The sequence below is a fragment of the Dipodomys spectabilis genome, unplaced genomic scaffold, assembly GCF_019054845.1.
Source record: "Dipodomys spectabilis isolate Male_0828 unplaced genomic scaffold, ASM1905484v1 ptg000030l, whole genome shotgun sequence".
Taxonomy (NCBI): Eukaryota; Metazoa; Chordata; class Mammalia; order Rodentia; family Heteromyidae; genus Dipodomys; species Dipodomys spectabilis.
Genome location: NW_024870707.1, coordinates 2,907,033 through 2,925,584, shown reverse-complemented (window position 1 = coordinate 2,925,584; position 18,552 = coordinate 2,907,033). Strand labels below are relative to the sequence as shown.

At 36.0% G+C, this 18,552-nt stretch overlaps 3 protein-coding genes across 3 annotated transcripts; all 3 read right to left on the bottom strand.

Annotated features, from left to right (window-relative positions):
- Nucleotides 1-4,850: 4,850 nt before the first annotated feature.
- Nucleotides 4,851-5,777, bottom strand: LOC122105382 (olfactory receptor 4P4-like). Its single transcript, XM_042676641.1, has one exon. It carries the CDS (start codon nt 5,775-5,777, stop codon nt 4,851-4,853), a length of 927 nt encoding a protein of 308 aa, XP_042532575.1.
- Nucleotides 5,778-10,547: 4,770 nt separating this feature from the next.
- Nucleotides 10,548-11,468, bottom strand: LOC122104703 (olfactory receptor 4P4-like). The gene has a single exon (XM_042675643.1). It carries the CDS (start codon nt 11,466-11,468, stop codon nt 10,548-10,550), a length of 921 nt encoding a protein of 306 aa, XP_042531577.1.
- Nucleotides 11,469-17,413: 5,945 nt separating this feature from the next.
- LOC122105379 (olfactory receptor 4P4-like) lies at nt 17,414-18,340 on the bottom strand. The gene has a single exon (XM_042676638.1). It carries the CDS (start codon nt 18,338-18,340, stop codon nt 17,414-17,416), a length of 927 nt encoding a protein of 308 aa, XP_042532572.1.
- Between the last annotated feature and the right edge of the window lie 212 nt (nt 18,341-18,552).

Genomic DNA, 18,552 nt, shown 5'->3' with positions numbered 1-18,552 from the left:
TTTCTTGAATCAGGAACCATCAAAACAATGCTTTTTGAACCATTTTCCCCTTCAGATGCTGTCTCCCAATCCTTCCCTCCCATGCCCACCCATCAGATAGCCAGTTCATTTTTCACTTAGTGTCTGGTATTGCTATGGTATTTGTTTGTCCTTGTTCCATCTTTTATGTGCCCTCCTTTATCCTCTCAAATACAAACAAAATAAAAATACAAAGGGAAGAGAGAATGAAAACAGCAATAATGGCAACTAAAGAGTGTGTCTTCTTTCCTTTTTTGGAGTTCATCTCATAGAATGCTATTTTATGTCCATAGTTACTGAGCCTTTGCCCACTACTCCTATACATAACTTCCTCTGTCTTCTGTATGTTAATGGCTAGGGTCCTAGATAATTTACCATGTCCTGGTATTATTTGCTTGTTTTGGTCATTCAGTGTGTTTACTTGTGAATTTATAGATACATTCTTTTTACCACATGAGGTAAATCATGAAGCCTATGTTTCTTTGGTTCTGGCTTACTTCACTTAATATAATATTTTCCAACTCTTTCCATTTTCTTACAAATGGTACAATATCATTACTTATGATGGATGAGTAGAATTCTATTGTGTGTGTGTGTTTGTGTGTGTGTTTGTGTGTGTGTGTGTGTGTGTGTGTGTATCACATTTTCTTGATCCATTCATCCACTGAGGGACATCTAGGTTGATTCTATTTCTTGATTATGATAAACAATGCTACAATAAATACACTTATGCTGATGACTTTAGTTTGGCCTGTTTTGTGGCTCATTGGATAAATGCCCAGGAGTTGAATTGCTGGGTCTTAAGGAAGCTCTTTGTTTAGTCTTTTAAGGAACCTCCATACTGCTTTCCAGAGTGGTTGAACAAGTTTACATTCCCACCAACAGTCTAACAGGGTTCCTTTTTGGCCTCATCAGTACCAGCATTTGTTATTATTATTTTTCTTTTTTTAATTTAATTTTATTTTATTTGTGAACATACTGTACAGAGGGGTTACAATTACATGGGCAGGATAATGCATACATTTCTTACCAAGCATTGCAGCCTCCTCCTTTGTTTACCCTTCACATCCCTTCCCAGCCTCCCCCTTCCCCCCCTACCCAATTATCCCCCCACCCCCCCCCACCCCACCCCACCCCCCCGCCGACGTTGTAAAGCTCGTTTTCGACATGACAACTTGTACTTCTCATTGTTGCAACAGGTCCACCTGTATCCTTAAACGACTTGTTTTTTCCCATCTCCTCCACAAGTTATACTGACATCAAATATAGAGAAAGCAGGGGTTATACTGTGGGAGAGGGACATACAAAGCAACAAAGAAATAATCTTATAAATGCGTTAGAAACACATGCATGAAAGAAAAAAAACATTAAAATACATATTTAAGGGTTCATTTTCCTAACATCACATTATCTGACCTTTTCCGCTTGACTCATATATATACTAGATATTGCAAATAAGGGAAACCATGGGACCTATGTTTATTTGGGCTTGGCTTATTCAACCCAGATGTCATTATTATTTTTCTTAATAATGCCTTTCTAACTGGAGTTAGATGAAATCTCAATATTGTCTTGAATTGTGCTTTCTTTTATGGCTAGAGATGGTGAACACTTCTTTTTTATTATATATATTTTTTTAATTGTGAAAATACCGTACATAGGGGTTACAATTACTTGGGCAAGGTAATGAGTACAATTCTTATCAAGCATTGTTGCCTCCTCCTTTGTTTCTCCTTATGTGTCTATTAGCCATTCTTTTTTCTTCCTGTAAGAAGTCTCTCCTTAGGTCTTTAGGCCATTTATTGATTGGTTGTTGGAAATAAAGATCCAGAATCACAACAAATAGAAGAAAGGCTGAATGCATAAGATTGTATCAGGGGCTGGGAAGTCAACTCAGTGGTAGAGCGCTTGCCTTGCATGCATGAGGCCCTTGGGTTCGATTCCTCAGCACCACATAAGCAAAAAGAAAAATCTGGAAGTGGCGCTGTGGCTCAAGTGGTAGAGCGCTAGCCTTGAGCTGAAGAGCTGAGGGACAGCGCCCAGGCCCAGAGTTCAGGCCCCAAAACCCAACTCCCCCCCCAAAATGCATTAAACTGAAGCGCTTCTGCTTGGTAAAAAGACATAGCTAGCAAGACAAATAGAAAGCCTAGAAAATGGGAGAAAATCTTCACCAGCTATTCATCAGACAAGGGCCTTATGTCCAACATATACTTAGAGCTCAATAGTCTTTTGTCAACTCATTGGTATGTTTTTGTTCTGCTTTGTTTTGTTACACCAAGTCTTTTTGAGAGGGAACATAGGAAAGTGTAATAGGATGCAAAGAGCAGAAGTTATGTAAACTAAAGTTCTCAGTATACAATGAGAAATATTCCTATGACTCTACAGATTTATACTATAGATTTATTTATTTATTTTCATGTTTCACATACTATGGGCTTCATTATTATAATTTCATACATGTATGGAATGTGCTTTAGCATAAAACTTTATATTTTTATTACTGAATCTTTGCCTATTTTTCTTAACCCTATATGCTTTAAAATAGTTTGAGTGGCTAAATATAAACTGGAGTCCTTCATTATCAATAGATACATATAGATATTTTAATTTGGGGAAGATGATGATAATAATAACATATGATTAATTGTAACATAAGGAGATAATCTAGACATTTGAAAATAATACATAGAGTAAAATAAAATAATTCCTTTCAATGTATTTCCAGAATGGTTTATTTACTAATTAATTTGTAGCACAGTCATTTCTAGGAGAAAAAACACATAAAGAAAAACAGAAATAGCCAATCATTTTCTGGCTCAGTCAACTTATAGGAGATAAGTCACAAGAATTACTGGACTTGTATTACTAATTACACAGAGGAATTGCAATATTACAGGAAAGAATTGGCTCCTTAATGAGAACTTGAAATATTCCTGAAGAATATTCTACTAGGTTTATGCAAATCTATGATTAATGTACTCTCAAGCAGAAGCAGAGACATCCTATGTAAGAGAGACCACGCAAACAAAGCTCCAAACATGAGAAACTTTAGAGAATGACCTAGTCAAGAGAAACACAGAAGGAAAACTTTCATACATTAGCTTCCATTTCTTTCCAAGTATTTTCTGTTAAAGGCCATACATTTTCCAGAGACATCATCTGCAAAGAAGAAATATAATATCTAGTCAAGCATGAATGTGGCACTTGTAATGCCAGCATTTAAGAGGTAGAGGGAGGATAATTATGATAGGATGATAACTAGGATCTATTTGAAGATCCTGTCTTTCAAAATGGGAAGGAGGAAAGGAGAAAAGGGAGGGAAGGAGGAGGAAAGGAAGGAAAGAAAGGTGGAAGGAAGGAAGGAACTAATTGACACCTTTCATTGTTATTATAAATATGAAACTCAAAAGTAAATCAAATTATACAATTTAGAGATTAAAAACTGAGTCAACCATTGCTCTGGTCCCCAGCTTTGCAAAATCTTTTATAATTATAGAATATATTCTTCAGAGTAATAACTTCTGAAATCAGCATATCAGACCTAGACAGATTTTTAGAAAATTTTGATTAACAACTCAGAAGGAAGGTTTTTGTTGCTTAGAAAATGGACTTTATGTATTTCTGGAGAGCCTTTGCAAGATGGTATGCCTTATTAGTCATGTTTGTTTGTTTTCCATTTTGGTGCTGGTGATTGAAACCATTTCCTCTATCCCTTAACCACAGTGTTTTAAAACAGAGGTAGAATAACAAGCAGATAGAAGTGGTCTAGAAGAAAATTCTCTGTACTCCTTAAATACCTCATTTAACTCTGGAATGTTTGACCCATTTTACACACAGATTTCAATCTATATAACAGGATCCTGCGTTAGACTTATAACATTATAACTTATAACATATAGACTTATAACATTATAGCCCATACCATGTAAAAATCCAGAAAGAGTGCACCTATTTTTTTTTTGTCTATTACTATGCAGTATGTTTGCTTGAAGATTTAGAGGCACTTTTAGTTAGCCCAAATGAGGAAAATCATTCAACCTATGTTTCTCTCCTTGGTCTGGCTTAATATATATTTTTTCCAAGTCTTTCCATTTCCTTACAGATGGCACAGTATCATTCTTTCTGATGGAAGCATAGAATTCCATTGTGTATATTCACCACATTTTCTTGATCCATTCAACTGCTGAGAGGCATCTGGGTTGATTTTATATCCTGGTTATGGTAAGCAATTTTGCAATGAGCGTGGTTGTGCTGGGAGCTTTCATCAGGACATGAAAAAATTTTACAAGACCCTAGATATTCACATAGAACAAAGGAGGATATTCTTCAGAGAGGATCAGGAAGGCTCATTAGCTATGCTTATACGATCATATAAATGATGTTTATTGACATGAACACCCAGAAATGGAAACACGAGAATTCATGATGTTTTTCTCCTTATATTTCTCATTGGTCACCATTTTTGCTTTCTGTAACTTTTGTCTTCAATGTAAGTTAATGTGTTGAGGAGAGGTTAACACAGAACACAGCAATGATAGGACAAACGACTAACAAAAAGAAAGCAGTGATACTCACTAAGTACTACGCTGAAAATTAACTACACAATTGTGGGGAAGGAGGGTGGGAGAAAAAAAAACAGGAAGAAAATGAGGAAAGAGGCAACAATGTCCAAAGAGAAACGGACTCACCACCTGCCTTATGGAACCACCCCTCTGCATGTCACCATTGCAATAACAATTAAAACAGAGTGCTTCTATATTTCTTTTCTGTGATATCTCTATTTAAAACGATCCTAGAAACACGGGGCGAGAGTGTAATAAAGGGAACTTTCTTTATCTTAATTGTGAATGTGACATGCGCCACCAGACCTTCCCCATAGCAATTTTCATCTCCTTGTTCCTCAGAGTATAGATGAGGGGATTTAGCATGGGGGCAATCACAGTGTAAAACATAGAGATTTCCTTATCCTTATTTTTACCACCTGCAGGGAGGATATAAATATAAGTACATGGCACAAAAAACAGAAATACAACCATTATATGGGAGCTACAGGTGGAGAGAGCTTTGCGACGTCCTGCAGAGGATCTTGTCCTTAGGTTATATAAAATGAGGACATAGGAAGCTAAGAGCACAGTAAATATGGCAACTGTTACTGTCCCAGAATTAGCAATCACTAAGATACTAACAACACGAATATCTTTGCAAACAAGTTTCAAAAGAGGTTTAATATCACACATGTAGTGGTCGATCACATTAGGACCACAGAAAGGCAAACTGAGAACCATGAGCAACAAAGCAATAGAATGCCAAAAACCGAGTCCCCAGGCCATGGCAATCAGCATGTGACACCTCTTCCGGTTCATGATCATCATGTAATGCAGTGGTTTGACAATGGCCACATAACGGTCAAAAGCCATGCACACCAAGATAAAAATTTCCACACCTGCCAACCAGTGGTAAGTGAAGAGCTGCGTCATGCAGTTGTTGAAGGAAATGTCTCTTCTTGTGGCAGCCAAGTTTCTGGTTAGCTGGGGAACTACAATGGAAGTAGAGCAGAGGTCCATGAGGGAAAGGTGGCAGAGGAAGTAGTACATTGGCTGTTCCAGGAGATGGCTGCAGCAGATCGTGAGTAAGATGATGCTGTTTCCCATTAACACTGCTACATAGCAAAGCAGGAACAAGAAAAAGAGTAGTAGTTCTGTTTTCTTACTTTCAAACAGTCCTGTGAAAACAAACTCTGTGACATTCTGTTTTTCCATGAAGTCAAGATGAGTTCTACAATCCACAGAAGAAATTTAAATTATCGAATCATCTAGAGTATAATACATCTTTGAAAGTGTTTTTTAAATTTTGTTGTTAGCTATACTTTGGCTTAAACATAGTCATAGCAAATTTATGATATGGTTCACCTCATTATTTTATATATATATATATATATATATATATGAATCTGTTTATTTAGGCTGTTCTGAGGTTTAAACTCAGTAACCGGGTCTTATTGTGCAAACACTGTACAACTATACCAACACTTTCCATCCACTTGGCTTCCCTTTAAACTTCTTTGAAACATATCACTACACTGCTAATGATATATTATGCAATTAAAGCATCTTTTATGCCCAACACTTTTATAAATATTATACACTTAAGAAGTTAATCAAGATTATTTTCTATTGCACAGTCTCTAATTTCCACACTACTGAAGATTATTAAATTTTATTTCTGTATTACATATAATGTATCAGTAATATCCCAGTCTCACTGCTGACATTTCATGTATGATATGATTAATATGTACAGTTTAACTGGAAGTTATCTTCATGGGTACAGAAAACGATCTTTCAAAGACAGTTCTGATGCTTTCCCATAGCCTGTTTCTCCAAGGTCACAATACAGTCTCTGAAAATACAGGGAAAAATAATAGATTGAGGCAGAAATGTTTCACATCTAAATACAGAAATATATTCTTAATAATATTATAGAAAAACTTCACTTATTCCTAAAAATACTAGACACACATTTAGAGATATCTCTTAGCATAGAAGAAACATTTTGTAAATGTGCTCATTTTCCATGACATATTAAAGAATGTAATAAGATCCTTAAACCACTGACCACTGCCTGCTCTTTGATCCCACCATCAGAACACTACAGATACTCTGACCCTCTGGATATGGTAGCAAAGTGTGATTGTGTTGAAATCTTCTTCTATCACCAGTATGTACTGATTTCAATAAATTTGCATCCCTACAATAGTATCCATCCATCTCAGATGCTCTGTGAATCTCTTTGTTTCTAGAGTAAACAATTCATTCTCTGAGATTCTTCATCTGGTCAATAGTGTAATGTTGCTAATCTCCTCACTTTATTCAACCAAAGCAAAATGACTTCATGTAAATTATGCTTCAGGAAAAAAAAATCTTGTAAATTCACAGCACAGACCTTTCCTTGGCTTAAATGGTTTGGACAAGAACAAACTCACTAATAAACTAATAACATTGTCACCCATCAAAGATGTCAGTTGTTAAGAATTTTGTGTTCTGCCACAAAAGAAGAAATTGAAGAATGCATTAAAACTGTCAGAGGAATATTGATAGACTTTCAAATTATTATTCAGTTTCCCCTGAATGTCTTACCCTTAAAAAGAAACACAAGCAGACATATTACAGAACTTCTCCATTTACAGATTATTAGTCAATGTAAACATCAAATATTCTACCTTAATTTTGGAAAAGAATATCTGCTAGTACGAATTATTATTTGTGCTGAGATTTACAATATTTTTGAAATGTTAAGTTGGTCCTCCATGCTGACTCCTCTTCCTTCTCTGCTATTTATAGTGAAAAAGTAAATCCTTGTGGAAACACCCAGTCTCTCCCATGAACCTTCAAAACAGAGAAGCTTTTATGGACTAAAGGACATAAGGAGACACAAGGGATAAACTCCCCTAGGCATACATTTGCAACAAATGCATACGTATTTATAATTGTGAAAGTAAAGTCAATACTAATAAAGTGACTGTAGAGGTGGTTTTAAGGACCCCTTTCATTCATTACTTTGGGATGCAATACAAGTGGTACAAGATTTTTGTAATGATGCAGCATTGATGAAGTCAATGAATTTTTGGTTCTCTTTCCTCTTATAGGAAAATTTCCTTCAACACTGAATTTTTTAATGATTATGGAACGTTAAAATGTGGAATTATTTATCATTGATTGTACCAATGTGTTAAAAGCGTGGATCAATCTTATATTCATTGACACTCATCACCAAAATTATTGAAATTATCATAGAAGATTAAAAATATTTCCACTTTATTTTTTGTTGGTTGTGGGGCTTGAACTCTGGGCCTGAGCGCTGTCCCTCAGCTCTTCAGCTCAAGGCTAGCACTCTACCACTTGAGCCACAATGTTACTTTCAGCTTTTTCTATGTATGTGGTACTGAGGAATTGAACCTAGGGCCTCATTCATGCAAGGCAAGCACTCTTCCACTGAGCACCTTTCCAATCCCTTCCTCTTATTTAAGTATGAGTATCAGAAATTTAAAACCCATACACGCCATTTGCATGAAGAGTTACTAATTGGTGTTAATGGCTGAAAACTGGGAAATGCCACAGCAAACATTCTTTTTTTTTTCATTCTTTTGTTTGTTTCTGTTTTGTTTTTTTCAAACCTTTTCTTTTCAATAAGAAAAATAGGAAAGGGTAGTAGGATGCAAGGAAAGGAAGTTATAAACTATAGTTCTTAGTTTAGAGTAGGAAATGTACACGTCTCTACATGCTCATGGTATAGATTTATTTAGTTATCTCTATGTTTCACATAACTGTGGGCTTCATTATATTCTCATACATGTACAGAAGGGATTTTGGCACAAAACATGTCAAATTTGTATTTCTGAATCTTTGTCCATTTTTTAACCCTATATGCTTTAAAATATTTTTGGTGGCTAAGGTTTAATTCCTTCTTTATCTGTAGACACATTAGGGGAGTATTACGGTAGTATTAATATATGATCACCAAGAAAATAAGGAGATAGCCAGGTGCTGGTGGCTCATGCCTGTAATCCTCAAGCAGCTGATATGTGAGGATCACAGTTCAAAGCCAACCTGGGCAGGAAAGTCTGTGAGACTCTTTCTTTTTTTTCTTTCTTTTTTTTAATTGTGAAAATACTGTACAGAGGGGTTACAATTACATGGGCAAGATAATGAGTACATTTCTTATCAAGCATTGTAGCCTCCTGCTTTGTTTCCCCTTCCCATCCCTTCCCATTCTCCCTTTGCACCCCCACCTAATCCTCCTCCCGCCCCCCCACCAAATTTGTAAAGTTCATTTTCGACGTACGACTTGTACATCTCATTATTGCAATAGGTCCACCTGTATCCCTATTTAAACGATTTGTTTTTTTCCCCTCCCCTCCACAAATTATACTGACATCAAATATAGTGAAAGCAGGGGTTATACTGTAAGAGAGGGACATACAAAGCAACAAAGAAATAATCTTATAAATGTGTTAGAAACAATCACATGAAAGAAAAAAAACATTTGAATACATATCTTCGGGTTCATTTCCCTAACATCAACTTATCTGACCTTTTCTGCTTGACTCAGACATATACTAGATATTGCAACTCTTATCTCCAATAAAAACCACTACAAAATGGGAAACAGCACTGTGGCTCAAGTGGTAGAGTGTTCGCCTTGAGCTGAAGAGCATAGGGACAGCGACCAAGCCCAGAGTTCAAGCCCCATGACCGACAAAAAATAAATAAATAAAAAGATACTGTAAATATTTAAAAATTGTACATTGAGTCAAATAAAATATTAACTTTCAGTGTATTTCCAGACTGATTTATTTACTAATTAATTTATAGCACAATCATTTCTAGGAGGAAAAATATATAAAGAAAAGCAGAAATAGCCTATATAATTTTCTGGCTCAATCAACTTTTAGAATATATGGTACAATAATTATTGTAGGTGTATTACTAATTTCACAGAGGAATTTCAATATAAGAAAAAGAAAGGATTGGTTTGGTGATGAACCGACTGTTTCATGGACTTGTGTAATATATAGCAAAGAAGCAGGGGTGTCCTATGTAGGAGAAACAGCACAAAGCCCCAAACATATGAGAAACTTTAGAGAATGACCTCACAGAGATCACAGGGAGGAAAAGTTCCATACATTAGCTTCCACTTTTCCTAGTATTCTCTGTTAAAATCTTTTCAATGAAGAAATATAATACCTAACCAGGCATAACATTAGTCACCTGTCATACCAGCATTCTAGAAAGAGGCAGGGTGCCCCTGAGTTGTGTAATAACTGGGATATGTTCCAAGATCTTGACTTATAAAGCAATAAGAGAGAAAGAAAAAAGGTAACTCAGAAATACCTCATGACACCAGTACTATACAACTGAAACTCAGCATTAAGACAAACTTACACAATTTAAAGATTAAAACCTGAGTCATCAGGTGTCCTGATCCCCAGCACCCCAAAACCATTTAATATCACAAAACACATTCCACAGAGTCATGAGTTCTGGAATCAGGAAATCAGACCTGAACCGATGCTTGGCAGATATTTCTGACTCACAAGTGAGAAGGATGGATTTTTATTGCTCAAAAACTGAGTTGAATGTAATTTGCTAGAAGGGAGGATTTGGAGGATGGAAGATGTGCCTTATTTGTCATGTTAGTTTGTTTTCCATTTTGAGATTGGTGATGGAAACCATGTCATCTACATCATAACCATGCTTTCTAACTCAAAGGGAGAAGTCCAAGCAGTAAATGTACTCTACAATGAAGTTTCTTGCACTCTTCAAATTGACCTATTTATATCTGGATTATCTATGCCATGTTACAATCAGTTTTCAATTCGTATTATGAGGTTTTGCTTCAGACTTACTACATGGGACATTAGAGCCTAACATGAGTAAAAATCCAGAAAGAGTACCCTACGTTACTTTTAGTGGTATCTCTATATCCTAGAAACACAGGCTGAGAGTATAATAAATTTTATTCCTTTATTTTCATCTTGAATTTGACATCCGCCACCAGACCTTCCCCATAGCAATTTTCATCTCCTTATTTCTCAGAGTATAGATAAGAGGATTTAGCATGGGGCCAATCACAGTGTAAAACACAGAGATTTCCTTATCCTTATTTTTACCTCCTGCAGGTAGGATATAGATGTAAATACAGGGCACAAAAAATAGAACCACAACCATCATGTGGGAGCTACAGGTGGAGAGAGCTTTGCGACGCCCTGCAGATGATCTTGTCCTGAGGTTATATAAAATGAGGACATAAGAAACTAAGAGTACAGTGAATATTGCAACTACCACTGTCCCAGAATTAGCAATCACTAAAATACTAACAACATGGATATCTTTGCAAACAAGTCTTAAAAGTGGTTTCACATCACACATGTAGTGGTCAATCACATTAGGACCACAGAAAGGCAAATTGAGGACTATGAGTAACAAAGCAATAGAATGCCAAAAACCAATTCCCCAGGCCACGGCAATCAGCATGTGACACCTCTCCCTGTTCATGATCATCATGTAATGCAGCGGCTTGACAATGGCCACATAACGGTCAAAAGCCATACACACCAAGATAAAAATTTCCACACCTGCCAACCAGTGGTAAGTGAAGAGCTGAGTCATGCAGTTATCGTAAGATATGTCTCTTCTTGTAGTAACCAAGTTCCTGATTAGCTGGGGAACTACAATGGAAGTAGAGCAGAGGTCCATGAGGGACAAGTGGCAGAGGAAGTAGTACATTGGCTGTTCCAGGAGATGGCTGCAGGAGACTGTGAGGAAGATGATGCTGTTTCCCATTAAGACAGCCATGTAGCAAAGTAGGAACAAGAAAAAGAGCAGTAGTTCTGTTTTCTTACTTTCAAACAGTCCTGTGAAAACAAACTCTGTGACATTCTGTTTTTCCATGAAGTCACGGTAAGTTATAATACACAGCAGAAACTTAATTTATCTGATGTTATTCAGATTTATTAAATACAATAGGGAAACAAAGGAGGAGGCAACAATGCTTGATAAGAAATGTACTCATTACCTTGCTCATGTAACTGTAACCCCTCTCTACAGTATTTTCACAATAAAAGTATACAGCTGTGAAAGCCTTCCTTAATATTGTGGCATTATATATGTTGATTAAAAGTAGTCATGGCAGATTTATGACATAGTTCACCTTATTATTGGTTTGTATATTAATTTATCTATTTATTTAGGCTGTTCTGAGGGTTAAACTCACATACTGGATCTTTCTACAAAAGCAATGTAGAACTGAAACACATCACAGTAATTCTAATGTATTTGTGTCATTAAAGCAGATTTTGTGTGCAAAACTTTCATAAATAATTTACATGCTTTTAATTCTCATAATGGGTTCACCTATTTAAATTATATGGAAGATATATTGAAAAAGGAAAAGTTAACTAATTTCTTCTAAAATGGAAGATATAAACTTCATATGATACAAATTTGTAGCAATTATACAGCCTAAGTTGCTTTTCTACATTATAAACATTATAAACCAGTAGAATTCCATGTCTCCTACTCATAAACTTAATAGGGATGATTTTCCATTGCACAATCTCCAAGTTTCATACTACATAAAAATATTGACTTTTATTTTTGCATTATGTATAATGTATCAATAAGATCCCAATCTCACTACTGACATCTCATGTATGGTAGAATTAATATATTTGCTTTAAAACTTGCAGTTATCTTCAAGGCACAGACACTGATCTTTGCAAGAGTGTCCTGATGCTTTTCCATAGCTTATTTTTCCAAGGTGCCACCAGCAGTCTCTGAAAATATATTAAAAAATTGAGGCACATCTAAACAGGGAAATACAGTTCTTAATATTATTATAGAAAAACTTCACTTATTCCTAAAAATGCTAGTAGCACATTTAGAGATATTTCCTGGCATAGTAGAAACATTTGGTAGTTGTTTTCATTTGCCTTGACAGACAGAAAAATGTAATAAGATTCTTAAACCACTGCCTGCTCTTTAATCCCACATCAGAACACGACAGATACTCTGACCCTGTGGATATGGTAGCAAAGAGTGATGGTTGAAATCATCTTCCATCACCAATATCTACTGATTTTCTTAAATGTGGATCCTTACAGTACTGTCAGGACGAGAAACAAGTTGAGTTCTAAGCAGGATCCTTGTTTAAGGAGAGGAAGATGAACACCCATCTCAGATGCTCTGTGAATCTCTGTATTTCTAGCGTGAACAATTCATTCTCTGCGCACCTTCATTTGGTCAATGGTGTAATATTACTAATCTCCTCACCTTATTCACACAAAACAAAATGACTTCATGTAAATTATGCTTCAGAAAAATAAAAACGTCATTCTGATGGAGGCATAGAATTCCATTGTGTATATATTTTCTTGATCCATTCATCTACTGAGGGGCATCTGGGTTGGTTCCATATCTTAGCTATGGTAAATAATGCTGCAATAAACATAGTTGTGCTGGTAGCTTTAGTATGGTCTTGTTTGTGAGCATTTGAGTAAATGCCCAAAAGTGGGATTGCTGGGTCATAGAGGAGCTCTATGTGGAGTCTTTTGAGGAACCTCCATACTACTTTCCAAAGTGGTTGAACAAGTTTACACTCCCACCAACAATGCAGTAAGGCTCCCTTCTGTCCACATCCCCTCCAGCATCTGTTGTTATTAGAGTTCTTGATTATGGCCATTCTAACTGGGGTGAGGTGGTATCTCAATATTGTTTTGAGCCATCAGAAAGAATGACATTGCCCCATTTGTTAGGAAATGTAAACACTTGGAAAAAAATTATATTAAGTGAAGTAGCCAGGCCTAAAGAAACATAGGTTCCATGGTTTTCCTTATTTGCAATAACTAGTATATGTCTGAGACAAACAAACTGTCAAACAAGTTGATGTTAGGAGAAATGAACCCCAAGATAAGGATTCAAATGTTTTTTATTCTTTTTTATGATTGTTTCCAACATATTTATAAGATGATTTCTTTGTTGCTTTGTCTGTACCTCCCCCATGGTATAAGCACTGCTTCTTTCACTATATCTGATATTGGTATACTTTGTGGAGGGTAAGGGAAAAAACAAATTTTTTAAATAGGGTTACAGGTGGACCCATTACAACAATGAGATGTACAAGACGTTATGTAAAAAACAAACTTTACGACTTTGGCGGGGGGGGGGGGGGGGGGGGGGGGGGGAGGTGGAAAGGGGATGGGATGGGAAGGGGAAACAAAGGAGGAGGCAACAATGCTTGATAAGAAATGTACTCATTATCTTGCCTATGTAATTGTAACCCCTCTGTATGTTATTTTCACAATTTTTTTTAAAAAAAGGAAAAGAAAAGAAAAAGAAAAGCGTTTTGTTAAGTCCACAGCACAGACCTTTCTTTCTTTTTTTTTTTTTTTTGGTCATGGGGTCTGAACTCAAGGCTACCACTTGAGCTACAGCACCACTTCCAGTTTTTTCTGCTTATGTAGTGCTGAGGAATCTAACCCAGGGCCTCATGCACTTAAGGCAAGCACTCTAACACTGAGCCACCTTCCCAGCCCCATACACAGACCTTTCTTTGCCTTAAATGGTTTGGAGAAGAACCAAGTCACTAATAAACACCAACATTGTCACTCATAGAAGATGTCAGTTGTTAAGAATTTTGTGTTCTGCCACAAAAGAGGAAGTTGAAGAATACATTAAAAACTATCAGAGGAATATTGATAGACTTTCAAATTATCATTCAGTTTTCCCTGAATATCTTACCTTAAAAAGAAACACAAGCAGACATATTACAGAACTTCCCCATTTACAGATTATTAGTCAATATAAACTTCACAAATTTTACCTCCATTTATGAAAAAATATGTTAAAATGAAGCATTTTTTCTGCCAAAATTTACAATATTTTTGAAATGTCAAGGTGGTCCTCCATGCTGGCTCCTCTTCTTTTTCTGCAACTTATAATGAAAAAGTAAATACTTGTGGAAATACCCAGTGCCTCCTATGACCTTCAAACCAGAGAAGCTTTTATGGATGGTTTGCAAAAACTATTTTGATATGAAGGACATAAAGAGACACAAGGGATAAACTCCCATAGGCATGCATTTGCAACAAATGCATAAGTATTTATAATTATGAAAGTAAAGCCAATACCAATAAAGGGGTCATTCAAGATGATGTTAAGGCCCCCTTTCACTTACCTCTTTTGGATATGATGCAAGTGATGCAAAACTTTTGTAATGACCTAACATTAATGAATTCAATGAATTTTTGGTTTATCTTCCCTCTGTTAGGAAAATTTCCTTCAACATTAAATTTTTTGATGATTACAGAATGTGTTAACAATGTGGAATTATCATTGATTTTACCAGTATACTAATGGTATGCATCAATCCTGCTTTCACAGATACTAATCATCAAAATTATTGAAATTATCGTGAAGGATTGAAAATATTTCCTCTTTATTTAAGTATGACTATAAGAGATTTTTTATTTAAGTATGACTATAAGAGATTTGTTATTTAAGTATGACTATCAGAGATTTAAGATCCATAAATACCATTTTGCATAAAGAATTATTGACTTGTGTTAATGGCTGAAATTTGGGAAATGCCACAATAGTTTTTTTTTTCCCCTACTCTTTTGTCTGATTCTGTTTTGCTTTGTTTTGTCACACCCAGTCTTTGCAATAAGAAACATAGGAAAATGCAGAAGGATGCAAAGAGAAGATGTTATATAAACAATAATTCTTAATTTATACTGGGAAATATTCATGTGTCTATACAGACTCATACTATAGACTTATTTATATGTTTCACATAACTGAGAGCTTCATTATTGTATTTTCTTACATGAATAAAAGGTATTTTGATACAAAACATGTCCAATTTGTATTTCTGAATCCTTACCTATTTTTAACCCCTTATGGTTTAAAATAACTTGGGAGGCTGAGTGTAGTTTGGATTCCTTCTTTATCTGTAGACACATAGAAACATTATAATTTTAATTAGGGGGTATTATGGTAGTATTAATATATGATCATCAATAAAATAAGGAGATACTGTAAACATTTAAAAATTGCACATTGAGTCAAAGAAAATAATAACTTTCAGTGTATTTCCAGATTGGTTTACTTACTAATTAATTTGTAGCACAACCATTTCTGGGAGAAATGAGAAACAGAAATAGTCCACATAATTGTCTGGCTATAAGTCACAAGAATTATTGTAACTGTATTACTAATTGCACAGAGGAATAGCAATATAAAAGAAGAAGGAATTGGTTTTATTCATTGACTCCAGTACTCTGAAGCACAGAAGTAAGGACATCTTGTGTAGGAAAGATGGCAAAAACAAAGCCCCTGACATGTAAGAAAGTTCAGAGAATGACCTAGTGGAGAGAAACAAGGAAAGAAAAAGCTCCATATGTTTGCTTCCATTTCTTTGTTCTTAATTTTTTGTAAAGATGCTGTACAGGTGGTTTCAGTCACATGAGTAAGGTAATGAGTACATTTCTTGTCAAACATTGTTACCCTCTCCTTTGTTTTTGTCCTACCATCCTTTCCCTTCTCACCTCCCACTCCTCAGCCCACAACATTGTAAAGTTCATTTCCATCACAGTGTCTTGTGAGTCTCATAGTTGCAATGGGTCATCCTGTGTTCTTGTTTGAGCATTGTTTTATTCCCCATCTCATCCCCAAATTAGATAAATGTATATAAAAGATTCAGGGTACCAAAATCAAATATGGTGACAACAGGGATATACCATAGGGGAAAGAACATACAAAAGAAACAGAAAAATTACATAGTGCATTAAAAACAACGACAAAGAAAGAAAGACCTCTTGTACCCAAACCATGGGGTTTTAGCATCATCTTATATGGTCATATGTACATAGCTTTTCTGCTCATCTGATAAGATTATCCTAGATGTATACTAAGTATTGCAAATAAGGGAATCCATGGGGGCCTATATTTCTTTGAGTCTGGTTTACTTAATATGATTTTTCCAAGTCTTTCCATTTCCTAACAAATATTCTCTGTTAAAATCTTTTGCAATGAAGAAATATAATACCTAACCAGGAATGACAGTGGTCACCTGTCATACCAGCATTCTAGAGAAAGAGGCAAAGTGGCCCTGAGTTGGGTGATAACTGGGATATGTTCCAAGATCCTGTCTCATAAAGCAATAAGAGAAAAAGAAAAAAAGATAACAACTCAGAAATACCTCATGACACCAGTACTATACAACTGAAACTCAGCATTAAGACAAACTTACACAATTTAGAGATTAAAACCTGAGTCATCAGGTGTCCTGATCCCCAGCACCCCAAAACCATTTAATATCACAAAACACATTCCACAGAGTCATGAGTTCTGGAATCAGGAAATCAGACCTGAACCAATGTTTGGGAGATATTTCTGACTCACAAGTGAGAAGGATGGATTTTTATTGCTCAAAAACTGAGTTGCATATAATTTGCTAGAAGGGAGGATTTGGAGGATGGAAGATGTGCCTTATTTGTTTGTTTTCCATTTTGGCATTGATGATGGAAACCATGTCATCTATATTTTAACCAGGCTTTCTAATGCAAAAGAAGATGTCCAAACGGTAAATGTGCTCTAGAAAGAAATTTCTTGCACACTTCAAGTTGACCTATTTATATCTGGACCATTCAAGCTGTGCTGTACTCAGAATCCATATCATGGGGTCCTGCTTTAAACCTATAACATGAGCAACTAACATGAGTCAAAATCCAGAAGGAGTTGCTCCTATGTTTCATTTTTTGTGGTATCACTAATGAAAACTATCCTGAGAACACAGGCGGAGAGTGAAATAAAGTACTTTTTATTGCTTGTGTGTTTTATTTTAATCTTGAATGTGGTATCCGCCACCAGATCTTCCCCATAGCCATTTTCATCTCCTTGTTTCTCAGAGTATAGATAAGAGGATTTAGCATGGGGGCAATCATGGTGTAAAACACAGAGATTTCCTTATCCTTATTTTTACCACCTGCAGGTAGGATATAGATGTAAATACAGGGCACAAAAAATAGAACCACAACCATCATGTGAGAGCTACAAGTGGAGAGAGCTTTGCGACGCCCTGCTGATGATCTTGTCCTGAGGTTATATAAAATGAGTATATAAGAAACTAAGAGTACAGTGAATATGGCAACTACTACTGTCCCAGAATTAGCAATCACTAAGATACTAACAACATGGATATCTTTGCAAACAAGTCTTAAAAGTGGTTTGATATCACACATGTAGTGGTCTATCACATTAGGACCACAGAAAGGCAAACTGAGAACCATGAGCAACATAGCAATAGAGTGCCAAAAACCGAGTCCCCAGGCCACGGCAATCAGCATGTGACACCTCTTCCTGTTCATGATCATCATGTAATGCAGCGGCTTGATAATGGCCACATAACGGTCAAAAGCCATGCACACCAAGATAAAAATTTCCACCCCTGCCAACCAATGGGATGTGAACAACTGGGTCATGCAGTTTTTATAAGAAATATTTGTTCTTGTTGCAGCCAAGTTCCTGATTAGCTGCGGAGCCACTGTGGATGTGTAGCAGAGGTCCATGAGGGACAAGTGGCAGAGGAAGTAGTACATTGGCTGTTCCAGGAAAGGGCTGCAGCAGATCATGAGTAAGATGATGCTGTTTCCCATTAACACTGCCACATAGCAAAGCAGGAACAAGAAAAAGAGCAGTAGTTCTGTTTGCTCACTTTCAAACAGTCCTGTGAAAACAAATTCTGTGACATTCTGTTTTTCCATGAAGTCAAGATGAGTTCTACAATCCACAGCAGAAATCTAGTTTTTTCTGAAGTCATCTAGAATATCATGCATCTTTGAAAGCGTCCTTTAAATGTTGTAGTGATAAACATTTATAAAATGTAGTCATAGCAAATGTATTATGGTGGTCATAGTACATTTATTTGTATATTGACATATTTATTTAAGCTATTCTGAGTGTTAAACCCGAAGTA

What these genes read in the sequence shown, in the direction of transcription:
- LOC122105382 (XM_042676641.1), bottom strand. Translation starts at nt 5,777, where the DNA reads ATGGAAAAACAGAATGTCACAGAGTTTGTTTTCACAGGACTGTTTGAA.
- LOC122105379 (XM_042676638.1), bottom strand. Translation starts at nt 18,340, where the DNA reads ATGGAAAAACAGAATGTCACAGAATTTGTTTTCACAGGACTGTTTGAA.
- LOC122104703 (XM_042675643.1), bottom strand. Translation starts at nt 11,468, where the DNA reads ATGGAAAAACAGAATGTCACAGAGTTTGTTTTCACAGGACTGTTTGAA.